Source organism: Macrosteles quadrilineatus, unplaced genomic scaffold, assembly GCF_028750875.1.
Source record: "Macrosteles quadrilineatus isolate MER2022 unplaced genomic scaffold, UCM_ALF_1.0 Scaffold_14__1_contigs__length_3811126, whole genome shotgun sequence".
NCBI lineage: Eukaryota > Metazoa > Arthropoda > Insecta > Hemiptera > Cicadellidae > Macrosteles > Macrosteles quadrilineatus.
The window spans coordinates 965,005-992,973 of record NW_026542607.1 but is presented as its reverse complement, the minus strand read 5'-3'; the positions used below and the strand labels follow the sequence as shown (position 1 = coordinate 992,973).

The 27,969-nt window shown below is 34.0% G+C and overlaps 1 protein-coding gene across 1 annotated transcript; it reads left to right on the top strand.

Moving 5' to 3' along the window:
• The first annotated feature begins 90 nt into the window (after positions 1 to 90).
• LOC129005029 (inter-alpha-trypsin inhibitor heavy chain H4-like) lies at positions 91 to 26,386 on the top strand. Its single transcript, XM_054433781.1, has 19 exons — positions 91 to 205; positions 2,867 to 2,965; positions 3,885 to 4,063; positions 10,065 to 10,175; positions 12,648 to 12,786; positions 13,306 to 13,420; positions 14,930 to 15,099; positions 16,277 to 16,477; positions 17,209 to 17,422; positions 17,664 to 17,836; positions 18,404 to 18,613; positions 19,094 to 19,243; positions 19,854 to 20,078; positions 20,947 to 21,037; positions 22,006 to 22,086; positions 22,952 to 22,990; positions 23,384 to 23,523; positions 25,609 to 25,745; positions 26,198 to 26,386. The coding sequence occupies exons 2-19, from the start codon at positions 2,867 to 2,869 to the stop codon at positions 26,307 to 26,309; spliced, it is 2,586 nt and encodes an 861-aa protein (XP_054289756.1). The 5' UTR covers positions 91 to 205; the 3' UTR covers positions 26,310 to 26,386.
• Positions 26,387 to 27,969: the final 1,583 nt, after the last annotated feature.

The window sequence follows — 27,969 nt, the reverse complement described above, 5'->3', positions numbered from 1 at the left end:
TTGTTGGTGGGGGGTTCGTCCATGGGGAGGGGGGATCAGCTGACCGCACGGTATTCGATTGTTGCGCTACTTTGAACGACTTTGGTTTTGGTTTAGTACAGTTGTAAGAATCAAAGGAAGTAGACATTAGATGTTTACCGTGAAGTGATTGTGACTTGTGCTGATTGGATGTTCGTTTTTAAAAGAAATTGGGAAGATTCAAAAGGTTGGTGTATTTTGATTATGCCTACTTTAAGTGTTGGTGCAAGGAATTATATATTTTGTGCAAAACAAGCTGTTAGGCCTATCTCTACTAGAAACATACCAGAGGAAATTTATTCAGTTGTCGGTACAGTGCACTGTTTCTTTGCCGGTGATAGTATTTTACTTCTCCTTAGCTATGTATACAATTCTAACGTCAACTTTTGATTGTACCAAAACGTAATAGGTTCAAAACACCATGTTGAATTTAAATTGAAATACGAGATCACTATGTTTGGACTAAAATAGGTAACCAGCACGTATGCAAAATTGTTCTAGCCTATCTTTTTTTAAGTTAATGATTTTTCAACATTTGCTGGTCGAAATACTTTTAACTCATTTATTTGACCAAAGTATCATTTACATGCATTAGTAACGCCCAAAAATGTACATGTCAATAGGGTTATAAATAAATAAATAAAAAAAATGAAAACTTCTACAAAAATGTTTATTGATTAATTGTTTCTTTACTCAATCAATCAATCAAACGGTTGCAAATTAGTTTGATTCCTTTCCTTTTAACCAATGGTGTAAAATTTGTTGCAACTCAACTATTTTCTAACTTAATGTATAATTAGAACCAGATTATCTCTTTTGCGTCATCATCCCGTTTCAAAGCACACGTAGAGCCACTTATAAACAATAGCGATCGTAGGTATGATAATAGAGCTTGCTTAATTATTGTTTGGTGCTTTAGTGAGCCTTATCTTTATCTTTTGCGTCCTCATCCATTGTGAAATTGAAGGTTTGCAGTTGTTAACTATTTTCTAAGATGAATGAATAATCTAGCTAGACAGATCTATATATTGTTGCTTTACAGCAACCGTGCACTGGTATTAACTAATTTTGTGTAAGAGTGCGTAGTACGTCATTGCCGCTCGAGAACTGTAGATGGCCTCATGACGCTTGTATAGTTGAGTGTGGCCAATTTCAATTTCGAGAGTGGAGAGCGGCAATGACTCGTTAAAAAGTGCTTGTAATACACACACGATTTTTCCTACCTACCTACAACTATAAACTCATCTTTATATACACAGATTTACTTTTTAGCTGCATATAAAATGTAATTTAGGTCATGTCTGTTTTTTTAGGTTGTGTATTTCATTACCGGTTGTTAGTTAAGTACCGGATCCGCGACTGTGGTTGGAGTAGGAAACGCAAACTGTGAAATCAGCTGATTAGCGAGTGGGAATGATCAATTCCCGCTCTAGAGCGTAAATGAGCTACTTTGCGTGAACGTGTTGTTTACAGCTGTGGTAATGTGATATTTCCCACACAGTGGTATGAAAAATACAGTAAATATCACTTACAGTAAATATTCCATTGCCGAAATTAAAATGGAATGTATATTAAGTTTGGTTGAAAAAGCGCAAAGTTACCATTTATACCACTGTCAATCAGTATAGTAGTGAATGTAGACGTATACCACACAATTAAATTACATTTTTGTGAGATAACTACCACGTATATTTAGAACAGAAAGTGGTATGGATCATTAACACAAACAAATGACGTAACTGGCCCGAATCCTATACTAATGACATTAACATAATAAAATGGTTTGCACTGTTTAATCTAAGCAATGTTAAATAATGTTTACTTTCGGGCCATAGTAGTATAATTTTTCTATGATTCATACTGTTTCTGTTCTAGTATTAGTATTTGTGATAGGCACACAAAATAGTTTTCCAAGTAAAGTTCACCATGAAAGCGGACTGAGGAGTATCCATGAAAAGTGAAATTCGTCACTTTGGTAGTTTGTCAATTAATTAGCATAACATAGGAGCTAGTGCTGCATTGTTTGTGAGAATTGCTTTCCCTTTTCCCTTTTCTCTGCCTGACTTTGGCTATGTAAAGTATAAAATATGTAAATACAAACCTAGATATGTTAGCAACAGTGGGTGTTATAAAAACATAGACTTAAAACTGTTATACATATTTTAACTTACAAAAATATTTCTGTATAGCAGAACAAAGTAGGGGTTTTCTTTTACTTAAGAGTGCATTAAAATTTAAAGTTAGTATACTATAAATAGTTTGTGGCAAGTTAGAGGGGGTAACAGATATTTTATTCAGGGGCTGGGGGTACAGGATACACCCAGAGCTACATTTTAAAACTAAACACTTTACAACTAAGTTTTATCCTAAAAACAAAAATTAATCTTAAACCATGTTTATATTATCATTTATTCAATTTACAGTTTGCATTAAGCTTTTGATCTCATTTGGATTTTCTTTTCGTTTATATCATTTAGTTATTGTTGTAATAAATTTTGCAAATTTTTTTGGGTGTATTGAGCTGTATAAATCAATCGAAAAATGTATTTTTACATTTTTTGTGGGGTTGGTTCCTCCATGCCATCCATGATCCTTTAGTTTTTTGTTAGTTTTGTTTATTTTTCTTGTTTTACAGAGGTTACTGTCTTTTTGTTTGTTGTTTAATTTGTTTATTTTTATTGTTTTACAGTTGTTAATGTCTTTTTTTAATTTGTTTATTTTTCTTGTCTTACAGATGTTACTATCCTTTTGTTTGTCATTTAATATTTAATTTGTTTATTTTTATTGTTTTACAGATGTTACTATCTTTTTGTTTGTTGTTTATTTGTTTATTTTCATTGTTTTACAGATGCTACTGTCGTCTTTCCTGGTTTTGTCATTAGAGTGCTCCACATTTGTGTTGGCTCTGCCACAGATTAGAGAAGCAAGTTTCCGAAGAATAAGATCGGTAAATATTTTCCACTAACAAATCGGAAACTAGTAATATTATTTTACTCTAAATCGTGGAATGACATTGCTATATTATAACCATTATATTATTATATGCTGTGTTATAATCAGAAAAAATAAATAAATCTATGTCTATTTACTAACTTGACTTTTGCCAAGTAAAACTTTAATTGCTAAGTGATGTCCTCCTCTACTAATCATTTATCTGGAAGCTTGATTTAGAAGTTATGTAACAAATTTGTTTCAATTATTCAAACTCCAAGGGAATTCAAAATCCATATTACTAAGGAGAAAAATATTATGAATTATTTTTTATCATTCCGTAAAATTGCTTTAAATTTACCTTTCCTTTGCTTGCAAGATGTTCTTCAACTAATCCATATTGAATCAACAACTTCAATTCTTCAACTACGTGCACTATATTATTTTTTGTTAAAGTCTGTTTTTCCTTTTTTACATTCCAAATGTAAACAGACTAGGCATAAGCTAGTTTTACTGTGTTTTTTTTTAGCATGGTACGTGTCAATAAAGATAAAATTAACCTTCTAATTTGTATGCTGATATGTAGGTTTGCTTTTACCTGTTTGTTAAAATTGTTATACTACAAGAACAATAATTTGAGGGAGGAACATAAAAGTTTTAATTTTGCTGAGGTCTGTTATTCTGTATGTGAGTATTTTTGCATTGTGATGAAAAGTATCGTTCATAACATGTACCCAAAGTGAGTTTGTGGCACTCCAATTATTCCTGTCCATGGCTTTTGCTTCGTATGTGATTATTTGAAGCTCCCTCCTATTTGTTCTGCTTTGTCTTGCTTGTGAATAAAATAGGACGCACATTGAAAAATGCCGCATTTGGTACTTGTAATGAAATATACTATATCACACGAGAAGTTTTAGATGATTATTTTGTTCTAGCCAAAGACTTTAGAGCAGGATCCAGTGGTGATAGAACGTTTGAAAGTTCACTCTACGATTTTGTATCGCTACGCTACAACCACTGTTTCCAGCACAGTACACAACACGCAAAATGTTCCAAGCCACGCCAAGTTTAGCGTATTGTTACCCGAGACTGCCTTTATCACTGGCTTTACATTGTAAGTTTATTTTAAGGTGGTGTTGGTAGTTTTTTAGTCATTTACAAAATAATACATTCAGCAGTCACGTTACATTGTTATACATTGTTATATGTAGTAGTGTTATACTTCGTGGGTTTATTCAAAACTTTACTGAGGGAAAAATACTTTTATTTTTTTTTACATTTATGAGTCGTTTTTAGTACTTTCTGAGTAAAACAATAAACCCCTATACTAGAAGTAGTTACAATTCAAATTCATTAACATGCCACAAACAGAAGGGTATTTTATCACCACACCCATGAAGCACTGAAAGCATTGTATTTGAAATGTTTTTGTATAAGAATCAGAGAAATGCTTAATTTATGATTTGTTATTTATTATTTATGAATACAAAATAGAGTTAATATGCATCTCTGAGTTATAGTCCGTCCGTTTGGCTATGATACCCAGCGGATTAGGAACCTTCTCGGAACTCGACTCACCCTTCAGACCCGATCGCCAGGCTGGGCGTTGTTAAAAAAGTTTACCTACCTACTGTCACAGTTCCACAGATCTGTTACATTTTTATTTCAAGTTAAAACAAATTGTTCTCTGTATATTTGAGCTCTACATGAAATTCCAACAAAAAGGAGTCCAAACACGATGTGGATACTCAAACATCTACGATCTGAAAGTCGGACAAAGCTCGTGACGATACTGAGTAATTGTAATACTTTCAGATCGTAGATATTAAGTATCTACATCGTGTTTGGGCTCATTATTTTTTTAATTTCATGTAGAACTCAAATTTTTAAAGAAAATTTTATTTGAACTTAAAGCAAAAAAGTTACAGATTTGTGGTACTGTGACAGTAGGTGAGCCACTTTTTGTCTCCGGCCAGCCCGACGAGCGGATCGAGAGAGGGTGAGTTGAGTTCCGAGAAGGTCCCTAATCCGCTGGGTATCATAGCCAAACGGACGGACTATAATGATGTATCCCTGAGGACAAATTCAATGCTACTGTATTTTAAAGGTTAGCAACGCTGATTATAAAAACCTTTGATTACTTTTCAAAGGTTCTTGTATTATTTAGAGTCACAAGATCTTTTGGCAGATAGTAAAAGAACAGTACATGCAGCTGCGGTTTTTAATTATAAAACTCTAAATATTACATCCCGGGATGGCTGAATTCTTCTGGTTCAGAATATTGTTGTCGTGTCACTCTGAACAGTGGAATTGTTTTTTTATTCGTGTAACATGTAAGTACCGTAGAATGGGGTGAATAGAAACACTTTTTGACTTTTAAGCTTCTGTAAAAACAATATTTTTAATTTTTAAATTTTCAACACTAGCTCATATTTTCGGTCTTGGACTCCTCTACTCAAACCAGTTATCAATTTTTTTTTCTTTTTAATCATTAAGCAGAAAAAAAATAAAATATGGCTGTTTCTATTCACCCTGCACTTTGGGGTGAATAGAAACACTGTGTTAAATTGATGATTGTTGCTTTTCCCCACTTACCAGGGGCAATAGAAACATGAAATTTATGCTTGTTAGCTTAGGTTGTTGTAAATAAAAATATTTAAAGTTAATTAACACATTTATATATAAGTACAAAGTATAAAAACATCGTTTTCATAAACCCTTATCCAAACAAATCGGAGAACATAAATGACAATGGGTGAAATCAGAGTTACAAAATCTTACATAGAAACCAACTAAATGTAGAGTAAAATCAGACAAATCTTCCTCAAAATACAACACTCCCTTAAATCTACAAGTTGTACACGGCTTGGGAGTTGGAAGCCGACGTACTACGTCATCGACTTTGAAGAGGGCCTCCTTAATCTGTCTCTCAGAACTTGTTGGTTTGCGCAATTTTCTTGATGAATCTTCCTGTTTATCCTTCCTCGTCAAATTCAATAACTTTTGCAACATATAAACGATAGCAAGTTTTGTTTTTCCCCATTACTTTGACAATTACATGATCATGAAGGGACAACTTTGAAGACTCACTGATGTCTTAAGCTAGGTATGCTGGTTCTTCTTCATCAAATTGTTCGTCTTTGTCACTTTCTTCCAGTGAGAAGTGTGACTGATGTGGAATCATCTTCATCTCTGGTAATTTTCTTTTTTGGGGGGTTTTCAGGTCCACCTTTATTTGCACCACTGGTTAAAAAAAGTGTTTCTATTTACCCTGGTTTTGCAAAATCATGACATAACCTCAAATAAAAATAAAGTAAAAAAATATAGTTTATTTTAAGGCTAATCTATTAACACACTTGGTTTTAAGATACCTAAGACAATATAAAAAATGGTTATTAACATAAATACATGTAATAGGTTCATACTTAGAGAGAAAGTTTTGAAAAGAATGTTTTTCGCCAAAATTTTCAAATGAGTTTTCGCATCATCCAACATCCGAAGCAGTGATACCAATATGCTGAAATAATTTTTCCCAGGTAGATAGGATATGGTTATAATGGGGGAAAATAATTCCCTTATATAAAGTCAATGTATAACAAAGTTATAAAAATGTGAATCATTCATTGAAGTTTTGTTTCTATTCACCCTGTTGTTTCTATTCACCCCATTTTACGGTAGTGTTAATATTAATTACAGGTTTAAAAATGTATCTTATCCACATACCTACTGACTCAGTATGTATATTTAATTTAGCACAATGTTTTTTCACTGAATACTTGTTACAGTATACATTTCCGTTCCTTAAACATTCTTTTATCCTTTTCTATTTGAAAAATCACATTATATAGCCTACTTGCCTGTCTGGATTTTAATTGACGTTAAAAGTCAAAAGGTCTCTAAGATACTAAAATCTTTTGCTGACTGAGGTTAAAATTAAATCAGATCTCCTTATTCACAGTCTTATTAGCAAATTGATTAATTGGCTATAAAAATAAAGTTAGAGTTAGCAAATTGTTACAACATGTTCTTGATAACAGTTATATTTGTAGACACATTTGACCTTGTTGCTTGTTTTGCTTGGGTCAGTTTTTCTTTAATTGGTTGATAAGTTTCTTTAACTTCCTCCCAAAAATTGTGCTGATTAGTTCTTTTTTCTTAATTCATTGTATGGTTTAGTTCAATGACTTATTTTAATAGTAATTATGTCTTTATATTTTTATTCAGGCTTGTTTTCAAAAATATTCATTCAAACAAGCAAACAAGAGATAACACGTTATTAGATTTCCTAAATACATTTTCACAAGATCAAAAAGGTAACCATACAGTGACATGATTTTCGTTAAGACGTTATACATTATACTAACATTATAAACTAGTGCACCTGTTGCTCGAATTCGAGCAATTGCAAAATATTAAAGGCGTTTTTTTCAAACGAATAACAGTCACAATTTCCGTTGACTTAAAAGAGTCAACTCAAAGATAATGTAATCAATCACTCCACTCCAGTTATCGAAACTAAAAACGAACTCACTCTGAAAACGATCATGTGTTTACTATGAACAGCTGTAATTAATACAAATTATTCGTCTGTTTAAGTAAACAAAATCTTTTCTTCATAAGAAATATGGGATTTTGATGGCCTGTGGGGCAAAGCTTGAAGACTTTTATTACAGGAATTTGTGAAAGGGGGCGTCTACACAAAAAATACTTAATTTTGACACCTCGTTTGTAAAAATCCGTCAATTACTAACCGAGAAGTAGTGTTTCGTAGAAATCGCCTTCTTGTATTATATACAGGGTGTTGAAAATGTCTGGAACCAACATTATATATGGTGAGTGGTTAAAGAAAAACTACTGATATTTTGTGTACGGATATACTATGGTTTTACCTATCTTTTGGTGCCTTATACAATTTTTTGCCACTTATAGGGAACGTCCTGTGGAGGATGCAGTAAAAAGTTTTAATGGAAGCCTATGGTAAATGATACATCATTTTAAAGGCCATTTTTTTCTGAGTAAGGAGCCACAAGTTTCATCTCAAAAGGACCACCCTAGCAAAAATGGCGACTGTTTGAAATTTAAAAACCCCACTTATAGGGAACGTCCTTTGGAGGATGCAGTAAAAAGTTTTAATGGAAGCCTATGATAAATGATACATAATTTTAAAGGTCATTTCTTTCTGAGTAAGGAGCCACAAGTTTCATCTCAAAAGGACCATCCTAGCAAAAATTGCGACTGTTTGAAGTTTTTGAAAATAACTGAAAGATGTTGCTATAATTAAATAGCAGTGGTTTAAATTTCAAACAGTCGCCATTTTTTCTAGGGTGGTCCTTTTGAGATGAAACTTGTGGCTCCTTACTCAGAAAAACATGGCCTTTAAAATGATGAATCATTTACCATAGGCTTCCATTAAAACCTTTTACTGCATCCCCCACAGGACGTTCCCTATAAGTGGGTTTTTAAATTTCAAACAGTCGCCATTTTTGCTAGGGTGGTCCTTTTGAGATGAAACTTGTGGCTCCTTACTCAGAAAAAAATGGCCTTTAAAATGATGTACCATTTACCATAGGCTTTCATTAAAACTTTTTACTGCATCCTCCACAGGACGTTCCCTATAAGTGGTAAAAAATTGCATAAAGCACCAAAAGATAGGTAAAACCATAGTATATCCGTACACAAAATATCAGTTGTTTTTCTTTAACCACTCACTAGATATAATGTTGGTTCCAGACATTTTCAACACCCTGTATAAGGTGAAAGTTTGTGTGTTTGTTTGTTTGAAGTTCAATCACACATTATCTACTGGTTGGATTGGGTTGAAATTTGACATTATGATAGTTCATATTACCGATTTTACATATAAGCTGTAAAACCCTGTAGTCCCTATTTCAAAAACCGCTTCGGGCTCCGCCACGGTGGCTCTGGAATTCCCCATGTTAACCTTAATGAGTATTCATATTTAAAAGGAATTAAAGAATTTTGACAGCTGTTTCAACTAGACAGTATATTCAATAGCATTAAAAAGTTATAAGGTTTACCTACAGGGTGCAGCACTATTATATTTTTTTGTACTTATGATAACAGCCAATTTGAACTAGCAGCAACGCATTTAGAGATATTTCGATACTTGGTGTGAGTTTGAAAACTATGCAATGGAAATCTATGCAACAAAAAAGACTATAGACAGTATACAAATATTATTAAAAGTATGTCGAAAGGACGGAGTGTTAGAGCATTAACATGGAGAGATGAGCCTACTGGAATGTGTTGCGCTGGTGGAAAAGTTTTTTACCTGTATTATACTTTATACTTTTTATACTTTTATTTGAAATGGCGACCATACAAAGTAGGTATTTTAAGCCAAGTATGAATTGAGATGAGTGTATGATGAGTGGCGCGATCTTGTCTTGTAGTCTTGTTAGTGACTAAGGCCGACATATTCCTTAGACACAGCTGTTAATTAATAGCCCATACAGCTAATGGCGACTAAGGGACCTACAGTTTATAGTGGAATCCGAACCACATTTTTCCTTGGTATATACGAATTGGTCTAATTATGAGGATAGTACTGCGGATAGTCGTAGTACTCACCCGTGCGGACGTTAATCCACACCAGGGAGTATCGCATCCACAGTGCATGTCTATAATTATCCACAATTCGTGACCTCCTAGTAGCTGGATTACAGGACGACGCCACCCGTCGGAGTCATATAAATATATAAATATTAGAAGAGCCGATAAAGCTATGAAAGAACTATACTTTGGAGAAGCTGAAGAGTCACAGCATTTTCAGTTTCAAGATTTTAGATCCTTGTAAGATTTTTTAGTTGGAGACTAAACAAATGGTTTTCACCGATGGTTGTAATTTTATCACTGTATAATTTTTAATCGTAACATGATTTTTTAAACTGTGCGAGACGCAATAAATAATGATAATATCTTATTTATGTGATCGTTGGTGAAGTATATTAATTTATGGTTATACCATCGCAGGCGAAGCTACGGGTACAAGCTAGTTTAAAATAAAACCAATTTGTAAAACTATTTTATCGTATAAAAACATTTAAGAAATGTCTATTCTCTCAAAGTTTTAAATCAAATGTTTTTCTTGTCAGGGAAGTTGGTGGGAAAGTGTACAACTCTTTTGTAAAGGAACGGCAGAAAGCTCATCACTTGTACCAGAATGCCGTAGAGAACGGACTAACAGCTGGACATCTTGCGGTAAGGTGAGTCTCACATATGATTTGATATATCTTGCTACTTAATTATTACAACATTTTTGTTAGTTCAATTTGTTAGAGATGCTTGATTGGTTGTTTGAAGCTTAAAGGGACCTGTGCGCAAAATGCACTAATTGTGTTTGAAACTGATGTCCTAGGCAAAAGGAATAATGAAAAAATCTTTTTATTTTCAGATATTACCTCTGTGGTTTACTGTTAAACAGCCATAAGGTGAATAAAACTTGTAGGTAGTTTACAATAAATTGAATTGGTTTTGTATCTACACCAATAAAGAGTGATTTACCTACTTAAATCAGGTTACAATTATCATAAAAAAATTAACTAATTTAAAATTATTGATTTTCATAAACTCTTTTGTCTCTTATTTACGTTCTGAATGTGCTTAAATATTGATCCATACAGTCAGCTGTTAAATAACAATTTCACATTTAAACTTTTATAAAGAAAGTGGGTCTGCACAAAGGCCCCACTAGAAAAACAGGCCATGCTGCAGGATCCATAACGGCACACTAGTGGATAGATTTCATTGATAAATTCATTGCCATCACCATTCCCATATGTTTTAGGTAAATAAACAAGCTGGTTTTGTTTGTAATATTTTAATAGTAAGACTTTAGTACAACTCACAAAGGAGATAAATGTCAATGTAGATGCCTAGACAATGTATGTAGTTTTAAATATTTAGGAATTATAGTGGATCATAATTTCAAATGGGATGTACATGTAAGAGAAGTCACAAAAAAGCTAAGGGTGTGTGCAGCAAAATTCTACTATCTACGACAATATCTGCCCTACAACACCATGAAATTATTGTATTCCTCAATGTGCGAGTCAATAATTAGATATGGCCTAAAAGCATGGGGAAGTGCTGCACACACGACCATGCTCCAAGTACAGACGGCCCAAACAAGATTATTAAAAATTATAGCAAAGCTTGATGGTGCTATTGTTGGGGCTAATCCTATTTGTTGTTTTGAGGTTACTAACACGTTGTCAGTTGAAAAATTGTTCAAGTTCTTGTTAATTATAGACTATTATTTCTTTAATAGATTTAAAGAAGAAAACTCTCATAAATATAATTCTAGGAGAACCTTTTATGTTATGCCTTGCGTGAACAATAAATATACAAAGAGAACTAGACATTATTTAGTGCCATATTTGTTTAATGAGTTACCAATGAGTTTAAGTAATTTTAAGTCATACTCTTCCTTGAAAGCTGAATTAAAAAGATTTTTGATTAATTGTTAAATTTTTTCAGAATTTATCTTTGTTAATGGTTATAATTCTATGCATTGTTATTGTTAAATATTGTTTAAATAGTTTAAGTAAAAAATGGGTTTGTTAATTACCTGTAGTAATTTGTTGTTTTTTTTCAAATATTTATTTACTTGTATTAACATTTTTGTTGTATTAGTTTTTCCTATTATTGTTAAAAAAATGAAAGAAATGGTAATGAAATGTGAAAACCTATTTATTTAATACAACAGATGGGGAGAATAGCTTGTACCAGATAAGAAACTGACTGGAATCTTTGTGAATGGACTTTTGAACTGGACTCTTATCTATAGCTGCGGACAAGCCTACTGAGGCTTTTGTAGCTTTGTATGAAATGTATTTTGATTATTATGTTTTTTTGTTGCATGAATAAATAAATAAATAACTATCCACCACTGTGACGTAGTGTTGCACTGCCCGTGCTGCAGCATGGCCTGTTTTCTCTAGTGGGGCCTTGGTCAGCATCAATGAATCTTTGCAAGCGAGCTCCTAAAGGCGAGCCTTAAAGGAAATTACCTTTAGTTACCATTTGTCTCTTTGCTAGGTTACAAGCTTTACAATGACACCTCAATCGTAAAAATCAACTAAGTAGGACGGCGGGGAACGGGATATAACAGAGAAATCTCTTATTGTATTAAGTATTTAGATAGATGGATTGATGTCTTAAAGAAGTTGATGCAAAGCAAAAATGCTTGCAGAAGAGGATCTGACGATGTAAAAGGATTATTGTGAACATATTTCATCATGGCTGTTAGCAAAGCAATTTTTTTTCTCTAGCCCTGTATTAGAGAGAGCATGGGTAGAACTAGATTTCCGTTTCCATGTTAAAAAAATGTAGCCAGTTTTGTAGCACTGTGTGAATGCGCTGAAAAATTACAGATTTTTCATTAAAAAATGCAACTTTTTTGCCATACAAAACTGAAAGTACAAGTAAGTTATTGTATATGGAATCATTAACGTCACATCAACAATCCCAGTAACAACAAATAAGGGAGAAAATAGCAGGGTTTTAGACTGTATAACCCAGAATGTGGATCAATTTATGTTATATTGGTACATTCTTTTGGCTACAAAATTATGCCCAAACAATTGGCCACCAGCTGGTTTACATGTATAAGATGTATACACTTCAACTTCAGTATACATAATTCATCAATAATCAAACTCATTTCTCTTCTACAGTGCGAGGGACTCCAGTCATTTTCTGATCTCCGTAAGTCTGGAAGCCAGGGGAAGAGCTACTTTCAATCTAACTTACGAGGAGCTCTTGAGTCGTAAACTTGGACTGTACAATCACGTCGTCAACCTACATCCAGGGCAGGTACAATTTACTTACAACCATTCATTTGTGTATGTTTCTCAAAAAAGTTTACTTTACTATATAATTTTAGAGATGTTACTTTGAGTAACCGAAGCTCATTTATCTGTGTGTTCTATTGGTCTTTTTGATTTGGTGTAAAAGAGAATTTCAAGCTTTACCTTAACAAGTTTGCTACCGCAATAGTACTAAATTTTTCATGCATATGGACCAGCAACACACATATATGCGACAGCCGGTTTCTAGACTGACGTTGCATATTTGCGTCAATTTTCCACCAGGACCACCAGGACAGCCTAAGCTAAGATGGAGAAATCAAGTTCAAAAAGATATTAGAAGATTGGGTAGAAGTGAAATATAAGCTCAAGTATGAGACACCTGGAGGCAGTGCGTGGGTGAGCCCAAGTATCTCTTGAGGTACCAGTGGCCACTCCAGTAAGTACGGTAAGTAAGTTAGTAAGAGGTCAAGTTACTAAAGGTGTCTTAAATCGTGTAACTTAAGTAATTATTTCCTGTTTACAGATAGTTCCTGATTTGTCCGTGTCTGTACATATTTCTGAGAGCCACCATTTAACAAAGCTTGCCGTTTTACCTTTTCACACGGGTGGTAAAATATTGGTGGACAACAATGAAACAGGTGAGTTTATTTTTACTTTGAAACATGTTGTACGAATAAAATTTCATTCCTCACAAAAATCATACATAAATCACTAGGAGAAAATTGCTGATGAAATGAAACAACTAATTCTATTTTAGTCTATTTTTTATCATTGTTTCCCTTTAAAAAAAAAATCTTGTTTAAAATGGTTTAATCCTCCCAATTTATGAGTTGTATGTGCTAAGGGGATTAAACATGTATAAGCACATAACAATGATATTTCTTGTAGTTAGATTTCAGACAAATCCCCATCATAACTCTCAAAATAAAGCAATCGTTGGCAAATATAGTTCATCATTTTACAAAAACAAAACTAGTTCTAGAAGAAAGAAATTATTTGTTAAGTTACCAAATTAAATTAAAATAGAACAAAATCACAATTAATTTTGATCAAAATTATTTGATTGACAAAGGCTTAGAGTTCGTACACAGGAGAGTCGAGATCTACGCTAGTAGCTGAGATTGTAGCTTACTCGCTTAATAAATGAGTACTTGCCTGGAATGAAGGGGGCACACAACAATACTGCGCTTACTCTCGCTTAGTTGCTTATTATCATTCACTATGAAAGGACCTCATGAAGTGTTGATGCTTGAAAGCACTGCTGTTAAGAAGTTTTTTGTGTGTGTTGAAAATTGAGAGTTTGCTGTTTACTTATGAACTTAGGAAGGGAAGATTATTTTGTATCACTTGTTATTTATTCCCACGTCCCAGTCAAAACTTGACGTTTGATTAGGGTTGCCTGGAACCAGATTGAGATACTGTGGAGTTCCTCTGGTATTAATTCCGGTTTGATCATGAGAAAAAAGTGTCGTTTATGGATGGTCCAAAACTGGACCCAGCTGTCCTTGATCATTGGTTTTTTTTACAAATGGTCCTGAGTAATGAAACAGCTGGTCTTAGTCAGAAACAAAGGTACACAAGGCATCACATTCCATTCTACACTAATATTTGGCTTGAAATACACACATAGGAGGCGTCCCCATCTCAAATGAAAATAATAATAATTTGTTCATATCCAATCAATGAAACAGAAAGTGAAGGCAAACAAATAAACCTGTTCAAGAAAATATGTTCTTAAGCCACTACTAAAAGCCCAATCATTTAGGATTCAAGTTGTCAAAAAGCTACTGACTTTTAACGGAATTACCTGACAGTGGCGGATCTAGAACAGTCACAAGGGGGGGGGGGCAAACTGGGGGTCTAGTGTTCAGGGGTACCCCCCAAAAATTTGTGTTAACTAAGTCTCCAAAATGGCAAATTATACCATTTCTTAGTCCAAAGTTAGTGTGACAAATTATTTTACGCAATGTTTACGCACTACTGTATTACATGCAGTAAAAAAATATATATATGAATGCCCGACGGCCTGTGAATGCCCCCCTCTGGATCCGCCACTGTAACCTGACAACCTGATTACAAGTCAAGCTTTATCCACATACATGTATTTTATTGCTGTTAATCTAGCTAACTCATCTGCAAATTTCTAGTGTGGGATCAAGTATCAGTCGAAAAACTGGGCAAGAAGAAAGTAAACATTCGATTCTCGCCGTCGCAAGATTTACAGTCTCTACTGGAGGTGGTAAAAGGCGAAGGATTAGCCGGACAGCTTGTGATTCGCTATGATGTCGACAACCGTTCACCTGGAGGGACAATTTTGGTATGTGATTTTCCTGTTTTGATTTAATTTAGTTCTATATGTTGTTATGAGAAAAGTCACTATTGACCTTTAATAGAATAACTAGTCTCAAAATTTTAGTCAATAATACTAGGAGCTTGTCACGTTAAATTATTAAATTATTTTAAAAGCAAGTGTTTTGGTGGTCACATTTACAGAGTGACCAAAAAGTAGTGGAATGGCTGATCTGTGGGGAATATAACAAAGAATTCACCTGTTATGTCAAATTTCTTTCAGTTGGTCCACCTTTTATTTTAGGGGGCCCTCTCATTTTGAGCACTGCCACAGACTAGTGAACCCCTCAGGCCCTCATTAGCTGTGCATCAAACCCCAAATTTACTGTGTTCTGGGGAGATAATACCTCAGAACCTCTTGGCTATTCATAAAATCTTACTAGTTTACTACAATAACAAACAAAACAAAATAATACTGGTCAACCAAAAAATCAAGCTTAGTAGTTATAAATTTGACTCCTCTATGCAACACATGTCAAGCAAAGTTTTCAACCGTTTTTCGTAACCTATAACTATAGTAATGGTTTTACTCCTATTGATAGATAGTTGTGGGTGGTAGATTTGTACCAAAGTCTGAATTGACAACACTTTTCTAAAACATCCGTTCTGGTAGAATTGTTGCGGAAGCTCTTCAATACAGTAATGACAAAGTCGTGTTATCAAGGATGACTTCTCAAAACAACTAATTATAGAGGTTCTGAGTTATATTTTGATTTAGAAAACAGAGTTATTGAGGTTAATTTGACATGATGTGTTAAGGTGTTGTCAAGGCGATTTGTAAAGTGCACTTGTAATAGAGGGTCGGGTAAAAGAGGTTCTACTTTAGGACTTAAAATTATAAATCTTCACTCATTATACTCTTTAATGGGGATGTCTTCATCCTAAATTTAGAACACACATCAAAGAATTTATTTTACATAGTAAAAATATAAATACTGTATACTTAGTTTTTTTTATTTTTTATTATTGTTGATGATACTTCACTCTCTTTTGTTGGTTCTCAGTTCTCATCAAAGCCAGTTATTCAATTTTCTGAAGTTTTGTTAATCTCAAGAGTAGAGTTATTTGGTATGAGAAAATTACTTGTACTGGCATGCACAGAATTATTGTGTTTTTGATATGATACGTTGAATACTTTGTTTCAGGTAAATGAAGGATATTTCGTCCATTTTGTAGCTCCATCAGATCTACCTCCGCTTCGTAAACATGTTATTTTCACTTTGGACGTCTCGGGCAGCATGACTGGACGTAAGCTGCAGCAGTTGAAAGAAGCAATGACACAAATATTGGACGATCTTGACCCAACAGACTCATTCAACATCATAGAATTCTCCTATGCTGTAACGGTAAGATTTACACATGCGGTAAAATCATATAGATGCTAAGAAAATATCTGTATGTGTGTGTGTGTGTGTGTGGTTATGTACACAGCTAGAACTACATCTGTGGTACGATTTTGATGGAATTTGGTACGTAGCTACTAATCCATATCTTTAGGATCTTTTCATTTTTTAATTTAGATTTTAATGGCGATTTTTCTATAAATCCCACAAAATAAAAATCTTATTTTTACTAAAACGGCTCAAACGATTTAAATGATAAAAATTTTAATGATTAACCTGTTAAAAAAATGACAAAACGATTTAAATGATTAACCCATTAACAAAATGACACAACCCCCAATTCTGTAAATTAAACAATCTAATATTTTACCATTCAATTTTTGTAATTTTCCCCATAAAACCATATGGTTACTCCCTCTGCTTGGTTATTATTATCGTATTTCCTTTATAAAAGTTGTAGGATATTCAATGTTAATGTCATGCTAATGGGATAAAGTATGTTTCTGTTTGCTGATACCGGTTACTATGATCTAATGTTTCCATGTCTTTGTGTTGCAATAATTCCACACTACCTCGGGATGTAGTGGCTCTTTGAGGGTGAACTTGAGAATGAACCCTTAGGCTAAAAATTGTGTTCGCTTTATTCACTGCAAATCCCACAATAGTGCACCAGTTATTTTTAACCTTTTGTATGTATCAATGTCCAGTAGCTAAGTATTTTCAATTTCCTTCAGGTTTGGAATCTTGACTCCCTCTCGTCCAGTGCCGTGATACAGCCAGAGCTTCATTCCTCGGGGTTGTGGTGGTACAACAAAGCAGAACTTCCCCCAACTCCCTCCCCATCTCCCACCCCACCATCCCCACCCCTGGCTGTGCCACCCTACCCAGCCACCGAGGAGTATATTAGGAAAGCGAAGGACGTGGTGGAGAAAATGACAGCTGGTGGAGGTGAGTATCTTTTTCTTTTCTTAAGTCTATGCCAGTGGTATTTTCTGTTAAATGTTGAGGTTTGTTTTGCTACATGCTTGGCTTTTTGGAATTAGCTACCCTTGTATTTTATAACCTAAAATATTCGGAATGGGCAAATACAGTGACAAATTTTTTTCTGCCTCTGGGATCCAAGGAATATTTGCATTCCACCAACCGTATAACAACATCAAATAACATAACTGATATTATTTGATTTAAGGGACGAATATTCATGGTGCGTTGAAGACAGCGATGTTGGTAGCAGGATCAAGTTTTATTGACACTTCTGCCAACGATACCATGGCAAATCCTGAACCAATAGTTATTTTCCTGACTGACGGAGATCCGACAATCGGTATTACTGATCCCAACAAGATCTTGAATATGGTTAAGGTAAGGAATTCTAAAAACATTAATAAATCATTTTCATAGCTGGTTATAACTGTAGTTGGTTGTCTTTTTTTCTAAAATAATTATTGAGAGATCCACATAAAAAGTACATTTTTAGACTACACATTTAATCATAAAAAGAATGGACCTACAAGTGACTCTTGTAGTACTCCTTAATGGAACCAAATTTAGCTGCAATTCTGCAAATTATAGTGTTGGTAACATTTTTAGATAACATTTTTTGATTAGATTTGATAATTTTTTGCACAATGCCAAAAAATGAGAGCACATATTTTAAGGCAAAGATGAGTAAAGGACATACAGAAAGTGTTAAATGGAAATAGTTTAGCAACTGATCAGCTCTGGTTCTTCAACCAGGACTGTAGCCCAATGAGATAGGGTAGCTTTGTACAGTTTCAAACCATACAAAATTCCTGAATTTTCTCAGGAATCAAACTGGCAACCGTATGTTTACTAGGCGAGCAATACATCCCACTTGACTACCCCCCACTTATGCACAAAATTCATGTCCTTTCTTTAACAATGTTGAAAATAAACAAATCATTCTAGGAACTAAACATGAAACAAAGTGCAATCTTCAGTCTGTCATTTGGCGACGGAGCTGATCTGTCGTTTCTGCGGCGACTGTCGTTGTCAAACAACGGCTTTGCTCGTAACATTTACGAAGCATCGGACGCAGCTTTGCAGCTCCAAAACTTCTACAAGGAAGTCGCATCTCCTCTGCTGGCGAATGTTACATTCTCGTACATCCCCGGACAGGTGAGATAATTGATATATAAGAGAAACTAGTTGCATGGTAGCTCAGATGGCTAAAGGTGTTGCAGCACTGATGAGTGCAGTGTTCAGGCCTTTCTACATGCGTCAGTTTGAATCCCTTTACACAAATCCACATAAGCTTAATAATTATGGCTTAGCCGGTGGTCACCTTAAATTAACGGTTCTGGATTGGGTGGAAGTTGACTGCATTAGTGAGTTAAATAGGCGTTGCACACTACACCTGATTGCTTCTTTTTAATAGAGGAAGAGGCCACCAATTTTAATTTTTCGGCTATTATTTTTTGTTAAATATTAGACACATGGTGTTTAAATACACATATGATTAAATAAGACATAAACATATAAAAATTAATTAATAGAGAAAAAAAAAAAATCTGGTGTCAATGCGTAAACTGTTTTGAAATTGTGAACCAGATGAGCTGATCTAGATATTTAAAAATGACATTGTTGTTGTTTTTGCAGGTTGTCAAATCCACTCTGACCTCTCAACATTTCCACACTTTATTCTTGGGCAGCCAGTTGGTAGTAGCAGGCAAACTGGACAAGACGAACCGGTTATCTGGTAGTATAACTGGCCTTTCCACCAACGGCAGCACTGACTTTACGGCTCAGGTGAGTGTAATGAGTAGAAACTGACTAGGAAAATGTGTAAACATATTTGTGCAAAAGGGATTTTTATGACTACGTTTCACATAGTTTTGTGTGCATGGATGTTAAGATATGCATCAATATTCACCAATTGAGAAAAAAAAACATAAACAAATTTCTCTTAACAAAGACAGGTGATAAAAGTCTGAATGATCAAATCACGTTAGTTTCATTAACTGTTAAACATATTGAACAAAGGGTTTTTTTTATATGGTGTTAATCAATTTTCATACGTAGCAAATCCAATTCTGATTAGATCAACATTTTTTACTGGATTTTTTTTAAATCCAAGCTATTACTTCTAAGGTAACTGAGCTTGTATACTGAAGCTCGGTTTTGACTCAAGATTTATGCTAAATAAAACACCAGATAAATTTGAATTGTTTACATTCATACATCTCAGCTTTTGTAATGCTTTGTCTTTTTATCTACAACCCTATAAGACTAGTGTTACACATTTTATTTTTCAAATTTGCGTGTTTTGCTGTTCTACATAAGCAAACAAGCATTGCTCAAATTAGAGTATAAGATAACCCAAACAAATAACTAAAACAACAATGTAACATTTTTTCAGACTCTCACAGAACCAATTGATGAGCTTTCAGCTAATCTCTACGGGCACAGAGAAAGTGTAGAAGATAATGAGGATGAAAATAAGGAGAAGAAGCGAAAGAAGAAGAAAAAGAAAGGTACATTGGAGAGACTTTGGGCCTTTCTGACGATTCAACAGCTTCTTGAGAAGAAACAAGTTTCAGACTCGGAAGACGTGAAAAAGAAAGTGCTCGAACTGGCACTAAAGGTAATTAAAATTGTGTTTCTCAATAGATTAGATTATTTATTCATAGATTCTTATATTGAATTTTGATGATCCATATTAAACTACCTGCCGTGTTAAAACTAGTAGTATTGCATTTCTATATGAATAATTAAATATTAGTGATGGTGGATACCAGAAATTTCAAAACCAAAACTACAACTTAAAAAATAATCTTAATCAAAATCTAGAATCTCAAAATCTAAATTCAATACTTTTTTACTTGCCTGGTTAAGGTTACAAAAAATACAGGTGATATGCAATTCAAACCAAACAAAATTGGACTCCTGACCCTGAAATAATAACATCGATATGTGACTAATATAGGCTACTTTAAGAGTCCTTGGGGGCAAGCGGCCATCTTGGATAATTTCAAACAGCTCCTATGAAGAGTTATTTATCGTCCAAAAATATTGTTTCAAACGCAAAAGTAATTATAATATAAGTATCTAGTAAACTGAGGGATTAGAAATGTTCTCCAAGGGAGTAATTGAAGCTAACGGCCATATTGGATTTGCCTGCCAAAAGAGCAATGTAATTTCATTAATTTCAAACAGCCGCTGAAGAGTTTTTTTTATTTACCATCTCAAAATACTTGTTCAAATACCAAAGTGATAGTAATTTAAATATCTAGTATACTGTGAGATTAGAAATTTCCTTGGTAGTTTTTTATTGTTTTACGAGTTAGAACGACTCTTAAACTTAAAAACAAACAGCAAACACTAAAATAAATTAAACTCTTGATTCTGTCATAAAACATTTTAATGAGATTAACTTAAAAAACCATAATGAAAAAAAAAAAACTGAAATAAGTAGGCCTATATATTTTTTAATACAATTTTTTTCATTTCAGTACAATTTTGTTACACCAGTAACTTCGCTAGTTGTTGTCAAGCCAAACCAATCCGTCGAAATTGACCAGGATTCACTTAAACCTCAAAACAGTGAGTAAATACAACTATTTGTATAATTACTATATATTTTCAATATCTCAAATTCAATGCATGCTTGTCTTTCTGTATATCCTCTACAATTTACCAAATATTTCACATGATCAATGCAAAACATTATAAAATTGTTCTACAAAAGCCTGGGTAAGCTTCTGTCTTAATCCCAATTCAAAGTTATTAAGTAAAGCTTATCAGAATGAGTTTACCATTGTTTTCCTCTGAGTCCGATTCATTAGAAAAGCTCAGTTAACATTGGATACTACTTCCTTTCTATTGACATTTTCAAAACTTGTTTGGGTAAACAATACTAGTTATTTATATTTGTTTTTGATTGGTTTAAAAAATTGCAAAAGGTTTTATTTGTAAATAAGAGTTTTTATTTTGTAACCAAAAATATTTGGAACAGGTACCGCAATGTTTATAAGATCAGTGTGAATTTAAAGTATTTTAGGATATGAAATAAAACTACTGATAGAATATCCACAATGGTGTGAATATATTACTGAATAAAAAACAACAATATTGTAGGCTTCATTGAAGGGGTCAACTATGGAAATAGTTCAAGGTCATCCTTGAAGATGAGACATTGACATTGAGGTCAAAATTTAGGTTGTGCTTTTGATTTATCGGTACTTACGTATTAAACGGAGGCCACATTTTGTCAGCGCGCTGCGGTGGTTATGTTAGGTTGGGTTATCGTAAATATTATGTGTGTAGGACTTTCCTCGCTTCGTTATGAATCGATACCAGACGAGTTATACTTTCTATTATGATAACCCAACCTAACATAACTGCCGCAGCGCGCTGACAAAATGTGGCCTCCGTTTAATACGTAAGTACCGATTTATCTTCTACAAATACCCCTTTTCTTAAGTAGGCTCAATAAATTACCTGTTACATCAGTTGCTGTTTGTAACTATAGTTAATGAGTAATTTTCATTAATAAGATGGATGTTTTTAAGTGAAGAACCGAATCTACACAGGACTTCTCTTGCAGAACAAACGACCAACTCCTACGAAGTTTCAAAACGAAGAAACCAGTAGTAAGTATTTACCATTTTGAACTTTATAAAGTTTTGACAGCAGCGTGTCATGAAATTATAAATTGGATCAAAGTAATTGAAAAAGGAATTTGAAGTAATTTGCCACAAGGAAACAATGTAAGGGGAAAAAGTAACTTCAAATATTACTACATAACTAAGTAAAAATATTTAGGAATAGTCCTCTGGGTGTTGGACTAAGCTTCTACCACGAACTACCTCTGAATCAAAAAATTTAGATAGCTGAACAATTTGAAGAGCAAATTAAAAATAACATACATAGCTTTCTGCTCACTTGTAGAATATTTTTGGAGAATTCAGTAGTGTAATTAAATATGCCTATGTATTGCTACTCTGTCGCAGTTTGATCTTTTAACTAATTATTTCATCTATATACATCACATACATCTATCTAGAAAAAAACCTGTTCTGATGTATAAAACCTACATTTTAAAGGTTTTTTGTACCTAAATAAAATAGTTTATGTCTACAAGGAATTATTTTATATCCAGCCCATGAAAACACCTGATGATACAAAATATTTGATAAAATATTTAAAAAGGGTCAAGTAAAACGTAAGACCGGATAGTAGAGATTCTACTGAAAATGAAAATTAGTTAACGATGCCTAAAATTTATCCAGAGAAACCAAAGAATGTTGGTTTTGCTAGGTTTCCTGTTTATCCATGCTGCTGTAACACCTAGCAAAATTATCCCCAAAATAAAATCCATTAATACTTGCAATGGAGATAAAAGTGAAGTGATTTGGACATTTACAGTTTTTAGGGTCCCCTGAGTTTTATTAGGAAATCTAAAAAAAAATGTTGAAACTTAAATATTAGTTTATTAGTTATACTTTTTGATTTCAGGTTTCATGGATGAAACAACAACAAACAAACTCATACAGTGTAAGTATATGAAGTACAATATTATGTTTAATAGAGTGCATTATTATAGTGTGAGAAAGTTAAACCAGAAATAGTCTACCGTTCAATATACTCTCAACATTACTCTCAGGCTACATGCAGACACTCAGGACTGGACTAAATAGACATGTAGTGACATGAAAATATCTATAAATTGGCTAAATAGTAAATATTTAAATTTCAGACTTCCAGATTACTGAACAGCGTCGACTAGTGCTCAACCGGATTATAGAAATTTATTCAGTCCAGTTGGCTGCACTACCAACACTAAAACATGACATCTCCCTGCGTAGATGTAACAAATATAAAATGTAGGAAACATCACTAATTTTGAACCAATGAAGCATTAATTTAATTCATTGGTTTGTTTTTAAGTGGAAGCTTGGAGGAAGAAGAATCTCACATTAGAAGATCTTAGATGGCTTGACGGATTGATCGATCGAGAGAACGGAACAGTTACGCTGCCGTTGGGAGTTAACGGCACCTACCAACAGTACAGGCTAGGACTAGATCAGGTCAGCCAACTCTTAGAAGTGGTATCAATAAATTACCGAAGATGTAAATTTAAAAAAATGTATTTTGAATTAGTTTGTATATATTTTTTTTTTATACAAACTGAGATTATGTTTTATAAATTTCTAAAATTGTAATTTCTTGCATTGTACAGATCAAAACTGTCCAATTTCCAAATTGTCTTCATATTTCCTATAAATATAAAAAAAAAATTATAAAATTGATCTTTCACAATCATTTGTTTGAAGCCAAGACTATATTATGAGGAGTTGCTTATTAAAAAACGGAGACCTACACTTCCTCCCAGCCCAACAGACTTTAACCATAACTGTTAAAGCAGTTTTTGCCGTCCGTATTTAAATTTTGTATCGAAATTCCTCCATACATTTCCAGACCACAAGATGAATGAAAATGTACAGTATATGCCCAATGTGCAACTACATACAGGGTGGTAAAAAAGTCCCTGGACAGTTAAATATTTTAAAAAATAATGCAGATAGAGCTACAATACTTGGTACAAAGTTACAGGGCATAAAACTCTATTTTAACACATATTCAGTGATCCAATAACTCTTCAGGGGGACGGCCCACAAGGAGTCGGAAGAAAATCTTAAATAGAAGCATAGGTCAATATGCACATCAAATTAAAGGTATTTTTTAGTAGAATACAATGCCGCAAACCACACTTCAAAAGGTTGATCCTGCGCAAAATGACAGTTGTTCAAAGATTCATTTAATTTACATTGCTATTATACGCTTACTTCTCAGGGGGCACAGCCCTAGGAATCGGAAGAAAATTGATAACGTAAGCATAGGTCGATATGCACATCAAATCAAAGGTCTTCACTAGTAGATTACGATGCCGTAAATTCAAGCTCAAAATAATGCCTGAGTAAAAAATGACAGTCGTTCAAAGATTCAAAATGGCGGATTTAAGAAATCTTTGAACATCTGCCATTTTGCGCAGGATCAACCTTTTGAAGTGCGGTTTGCGGCATTGTATTTTACTAAAAAAATACCTTTAATTTGATGTGCATATTGACCTATGCTTCCATTTAAGATTTTCTTCTGACTCCTTGTGGGCCGTCCCCCTGAAGAGTTATTGGATCACTGAATATGTGTTAAAATAGAGTTTTATGCCCTGTAACTTTGTACCAAGTATTGTAGCTCTATCTGCATTATTTTTTAAAATATTTAACTGTCCAGGGACTTTTTTACCACCCTGTATATGGACTTTAGTGTGTTTAGGTTCAACAACGGTAACACAATTTACGACCCCTCATAAATATAATTCAGGGCAGCATATGCTGAAACAAGGGTTGAGCTCTTGTCCTAAGCCAAGTATTGTTCACCTGCAAGGCAGCCGGTCCTTTTTACTGCTGCTCTACTATTGCATTCCACACTAAAAAGGATTAAGAAGACTAAATAAGTAATTTTCTTCCATATTATAAATACAAACAAAACAACCTGATATTGTTGTTCGCAGAGGCGGCCTACATTAAGGCGAACAAGGTGGTGCCTGGGGCCCCAAGCTTTTCAGGTGCCCAACTATTGAAGCTTTTCACACAGCCGTATATAGGTATTTAAGGAGGCTGGAGAGGCCCACTATTGAACTTCGCCTTGGGCCCCGCAATCTCTACAGCCGCCACTGGTCGTTCGTCTAAAGATCTCAAACCAAATTTGTGTGAAATTTCATACCAAATTTCACACAAATCGATCAACATATTTTGTAATCGTGACCAATGGGTGTATATATTGTCTGATTTTAATTAAATTAGTATGAACAGATATTTTTAGATAAACCACTACCTATATCTCATTGTTTCAATATTGTATTTGTAATACTCACCTACCAACCTAGTGAGGACATTACCTAGTGTGTAAAACTAGTTGCTACTGTATTGGGCTATCCCTAGTCCCTTTTGGTGCAAACTCAGTCTTGCAGCAGTAATAAATAACCGGTCGCCTCACCTAGTGAACAATACTCGGCTTAGCACATAAACCTAACACTAGGTTAAGCATAGACTGTCCATAAAACAGCTGATTCCTATACCTTCTGTCTTATGCAAAATTTATCTATGCTGTAGGAGGATTGGCCAATGGGAGAGTGTACCAACCCCGTGGCAGGCTTCAGTCATTGCCGTCATCTGCCTCACTGCGTACTGCCTGACATTGTATACAGTGTTGCCAGCTACATACGATACTACTGTCCACTGCCTAATGGGTAAGCACATGGTTAAACAAATAAAATCTATAGAACATTTTTTGCCACACCACTCTGTTTTAATAGACTTTCCACAAATGAACTAAGTTTAGAAAACCACTGTTTGTTGCCTGCTTGATCGGATTGGATTTCAATGATTTCATTAGTAATGAATTTTGGCGAACACCAGGACATTATAATAATTTTTAGCCATTGGACATAATTAATTATCAATGTAACAAAATTTGATGTACCGTAACATTAATTTCGGTGGTAAAATCACAAAAAAAGTTTGATAAGAATACAAGTTATTAATTTTCTCTATTTTATGTAAAGTTTTGACGGTAATAAGATTAAAGGACATTTTAGTCTATGAGTTTGGCAGTGATTTCATAAGCCATCCTTGTAAATTTACTATGGCACCGAAGACAAAAGTCAAAACTTATGACTAAAAATTAAAAGTTTTGTTTCAGCTACGCAGGTATTTGCTGCCCAGACAACAAGTTTACCACTACGACAGAAAGAGTAGAAACAACAACAGGTGACACTGTTGCCACTACGATAGAGATAACCACAGAAGTCTGACTAGATTAAGGTTTATTTGCTTGTGTCTTGTGTATATTTGTATCTATTTTTTTAATAAAACTATTTTAGAAAGTTGATATCTTTTAACTATTAAATTATTGTTAACGTATAAACAAAATGATATTTAAAATACAGTAGAAGCTCGTTTAGAAGTCTCCCTTGATGACAAGTGTCATTTTCAAATACACTTGATTTTATAACATCCTAATCACATGTTGATGTTATTGCAAAACCTCTACAAGAATGAAGTTCCTAAGACCTACATTTTAAAGTTTTTTTTTGTACCTAAATAAAATAGTTCTATGTCTACGAGGAATTATTTTATATCCAGCCCATGAAAACACCTGATGATACAAAATATTTGATAAAATATTTAAAAAGGGTCAAGTAAAACGTAAGACCGGATAGTAGAGAGAGAGTAAAGTAAGGAAATGGGTTAGGGAGGGTTAAAAGGGCCCTGAAAGTGTCCATTATGAAGATGGCTCGGGCCTGGCTTTGAAGTTTATGGAGAAGGTTGAGTGCCATAATTACAAGAAATATTGTTGCTTGGATTCACAAGTGATATGAGACACCCTTGTTTTGTCTCCAGCAACAATTTGATTCAACATTTTATCCCTTTCTTCCTTGTAACACATTAAAACCCAAAACACTAACCTTTTACCTTTGTGGTCTTCTGTGAGAAGTCTGGGAACCCTTCAAAAACACAATTCCTTCCGAAGTGGACATTTCCTCGGCCATTTTTTACCCTACACTGCATACTGTAGCAGATTTGCTACAGGTATTTTTTTCGCAACATACAAGTAGGGTAGGCCTACCAAAGTTCATGTTTTCATCTTTTTATGTTGTGTAAAATGTGTTGTAAAAATTTGACAAGAACCAGAATGTTCGCATATTTATAATGAATTGACCTCTAAAAGAATGTGCTGAAGATGGCTTTATGGAGCCGAAACAGCTGTACACTGAGTACAAAAACTGGATTGCTTCAAGACGGTAAGTCTTATATATTATAAAAGATTATTCATCAATCTAATTAACTTAACTTATGCCTATTTTTATCATGTTTCATATCCTCATCTAGAAAACACAAAAATCTTAATCCTGATCAAACAAATTTGAATAAGAACAAACTGGCCAGTGACACACCACAGATCAGACAAACGACTCAGCCCATCCACCTCATCAATCTTCCACCCAAACTATCCAATGTTAATTTTACAGCGGCCTCTCTGAATAAGCTGTTACACAACTAAAATCTCTCCCATTGATCAGTCAGCCTAATGGTCCACTCTACAGTAATTACTAGCCTAATTATAGTCCATGGACAAAATTAAGGTGGGATATTTTTTTTTTCGAAGCTAAACTTAGGGTGGGGTGGAGGGGATGGAATCGCTTTCCCTCAAATCGCCTAAAGTTTATGAATGGCTCCAGTAGCCAGCTTTTAGGTTAGAATAATGTCTTAGTCCTATTTTGGTAAGCTTTGTGGTGGTTTAGATACAATTAGCCTAGGCCTACGCTAGATTCGAAAGGATTTTTCAATTTCATGTCAAAGTATTATTTGAAAAACAGCTACAGCTACAGTGCCGGTACCTAAAAGTATTAAATTTATCTAACTTACCAAGTTTAACAAATTTACGTAGATAAACATTTATATTATTAATGA

Coding starts and splice junctions, on each gene's coding strand:
- LOC129005029 (XM_054433781.1), top strand. CDS start 2,867: ATGCTACTGTCGTCTTTCCTGGTTTTGTCATTAGAGTGCTCCACATTT. Junction 2,966..3,884: donor GTTTCCGAAGAATAAGATCG/GTAAATATTTTC, acceptor ATTTTGTTCTAG/CCAAAGACTTTAGAGCAGGA. Junction 21,038..22,005: donor TTCACTTAAACCTCAAAACA/GTGAGTAAATAC, acceptor GATGTTTTTAAG/TGAAGAACCGAATCTACACA.